Raw genomic sequence first — 3,075 nt, forward strand, 5'->3', positions numbered from 1 at the left:
TGTCAACCGGCTTAGGACGAAACATCCTTCCGAGAGACATTTGTCAACCGGCGCAGGACGAAACATCCTTCCGAGAGACATTTGTCAACCGGCGTAGGACGAAACATCCTTCCGAGAGACATTTGTCAACCGGCATAGGACGAAACATCCTTCCGAGAGACATTAATTATCTGGCGTAGGACGAAACATCCTTCCGAGAGACATTTGTCAACCGGCCGCATAGGACGAAATATCCTTCCAGAGATATTAGTTAACCGGCGGATGACTATACATGAACATCTTCAAACATTACATTGTCAATTACCACAAAATGACAAAACTAACTAAAAAAATATTGCAAGTACTTGCTAAACAAGTATACGTTACTGAAATTAACTCACTTCATGTACATTATGAAATATTTCTTTAAAACATCATATATTCACACCTTTGATATTGGGACAAATGTAAGAAACATCTTTATTCTGAACCCTTCCATCTGCACAAATATATTTACAGTTGATTCTCTGTAAAGGAATAAATGCAGATGGTCCAAAAGTGTCATATAGTTTTCTTCTCCAAATCTCCACTGTTTTTCCACAATAATATTTATAATCACTTGGAAATGGCATGAGCCATAGAACTTTGGCAAACAAATGGACTCTACTTTCATCACCAACAAGATTGTCTCACGTAGAAATTGTATTGCAGGAGTGTATGATGTAGCAGTTGTATCCCAGGAGTGTATGGCGTAGCAGTTGTATCCCAGGAGTGTATGGCGTAGCAGTTGTATCCCAGGAGTGTATGATGTAGCAGTTGTATCCCAGGAGTGTATGGCGTAGCAGTTGTATCCCAGGAGTGTATGGCGTAGCAGTTGTATCCCAGGAGTGTATGACGTAGTAGTTGTATCGCAGGAGTGTATGACGTAGCAGTTTGTATCGCACACAAACTCGTTGGATTAATTAAGGTTACACAAGCGGAAATTTCCGTACCAATCCCTCAAAGATTGAGGCTATCTTTAGAACCAATGTGACAAAAAAATCATTCAGTGTTCTTATTTAGATTCGATTTCATGAAATTCGTATTCAATTCTAAAAACAAACAATCCCAAGGTAAATCAATGTGGTAACAACACACTGGATAGCGCATACTGTTAGACATATTTTATCAAAACCAGCCCCAACATCTGACCAAGTAATAGGAAAGTCTTCATCCTCGGTCAATGATACAGACTTTGAATCTGGTAAATCCATTGCAAATGGTTGCACTTTCGATTTGGATCTGCACTTAGCGAGACGTGCGAGATAGGGAGGGATTGGATCGTTGATGCCGGAACACGTATGGAATCTCAAACTAACGATGACACAAACAGTCGTTATAGAACCATTCATCACACACGCCACAAGGAAGTAACCAATCACTGATATATTCGGTTCTGAAGACTCGGGCAGCTTGTCTTGAATAATGGTCAAAAACACGATGTAGGACAGTAACACAGTCGTTATAAAACCAACTCGTTCCCCCGATCCTGGGGGTAGAAGAAACACAAATCCCATTAACATAGAAATGGATAATAACGGAATAATAAGGGACACTGTGTAGTACAACGACCTACGATTCAACCAAAATCCAACGATGACTTCATTATCGTTGTATATATTTACTTTTGTATATAGCTGTGTCTTTACTATGTCCCAGAGTCCATGTACTTTGTACAGAGAAAGTCCTACCTCGGATTCACTAATACTTATAAATACGGCGTCTCGTGTTTGTTCCCATAATATGAAATTCAAAGTACAGTACTGTGTATCAAAGGGATATTTGGTAACGTCTGCATCACAAATAACATCGAATGTCTGTAAGGGAATCCATCGACAGAGTCCAGAAGCTTCTATGTCCACAGTCATCAAATCGCTTCCTAGTCCAGAGACTTCGTGGTAAGGATTGATGTTGACGAAATTTGGTATCCATATTTGGTTTTGGGGAAGGATGGTACGGTTGGTACCGTTATAAGAATTTGGGTCCCATTGAAGTCTTTCGTCGTACCAATGAAGAATAAAGACTCCATTAACCGAAAATTTTCCACTGTGTTCATCAAATTCCTTTATGAAGGAGAGATGGAACGAGACAGAAACGTTCAGAGGTATGGTTCTGTCTGTTCCAGGACGCAGTCTGCTTTTGTATCCAGACAGTAAAGCAGACTGCAAGTTCATTTCGTCATTCATTGTGAACGCATCCGTGAAGGAGAATCCCTTTAAGAAAACAGTCATTGTGAAAAGGTACAGCAAATTCATATTGGGTGATTCTTCGTCAGATTCTACTGAATAGAAAATAAAATTGGTGACCGCGAATGTTGCATGTTATCCAATCCAGTGAAAAATGATAGTCATTATGGAAACTGCATCAACATTTCTTTCTCTTTAACGTCATTTAAATCCCTGTTTTATTGTTCTATGAAAAGTCCATTAACGGTGAAATAAATGTAAACAGAGTATGACGGGTTTTTTTTTATTGTGGTCCGGATTAAAAGCATTCATGGAAAGTTTAATATCTGTTAATGGACTAATTGTTACATTGTTAAAAAAAAGTTATGAACGTCATCTACTTTCACTGTATGCACTATAAATACCAATATCAGTTTTTAAAATGATGTATCTTTAGTCTATATTCACATTTTACAATGTTTCTGTGTTTAGTGTCTAAATAGCAAGTTTGACCATATGGGGAATTTGTGATTTTACCATTTATATTAACAAACTAAATGACGAAACCAACAATGAAACGCGATGATAACGAAAGGTGATCAATTTATCTCATGACTCCTATAAGAGTACAAAACAAAGAACCGGGTAAAACGGGGCCCCGAACACACCAGAGGTGGGATCAGGCCTCCAACCGGGCAAACACTCCGCCGACCGTGAGCCCTATGTCTGATCGGGTAAACGGAGAATTCGTTGCCAAGAACGGTATGAAACACATCTGACAGCATTTGACCCATTGATAGGTTGTATTGGCAATTAGATAATTATAACGACCATAGAATTTAAATACCCCAAAAATATATCACGGTTTCTTTACTGGATGTGGGTGGATCTC

At 38.9% G+C, this 3,075-nt stretch overlaps 1 protein-coding gene across 1 annotated transcript; it reads right to left on the reverse strand.

Annotated features, from left to right (window-relative positions):
- Positions 1-1,070: 1,070 nt before the first annotated feature.
- On the reverse strand, positions 1,071-2,249 carry LOC125671915 (acetylcholine receptor subunit beta-like 1). Its single transcript, XM_056161511.1, has one exon. The coding sequence runs from the start codon at positions 2,247-2,249 to the stop codon at positions 1,071-1,073; it is 1,179 nt and encodes a 392-aa protein (XP_056017486.1).
- Positions 2,250-3,075: the final 826 nt, after the last annotated feature.

Source organism: Ostrea edulis, chromosome 4, assembly GCF_947568905.1.
Source record: "Ostrea edulis chromosome 4, xbOstEdul1.1, whole genome shotgun sequence".
Classification (NCBI taxonomy): domain Eukaryota; kingdom Metazoa; phylum Mollusca; class Bivalvia; order Ostreida; family Ostreidae; genus Ostrea; species Ostrea edulis.

Bases quoted from the DNA above. Each gene is read 5' to 3' on its own strand.
- LOC125671915 (XM_056161511.1), bottom strand. From the start codon at position 2,249: ATGACTGTTTTCTTAAAGGGATTCTCCTTCACGGATGCGTTCACAATG.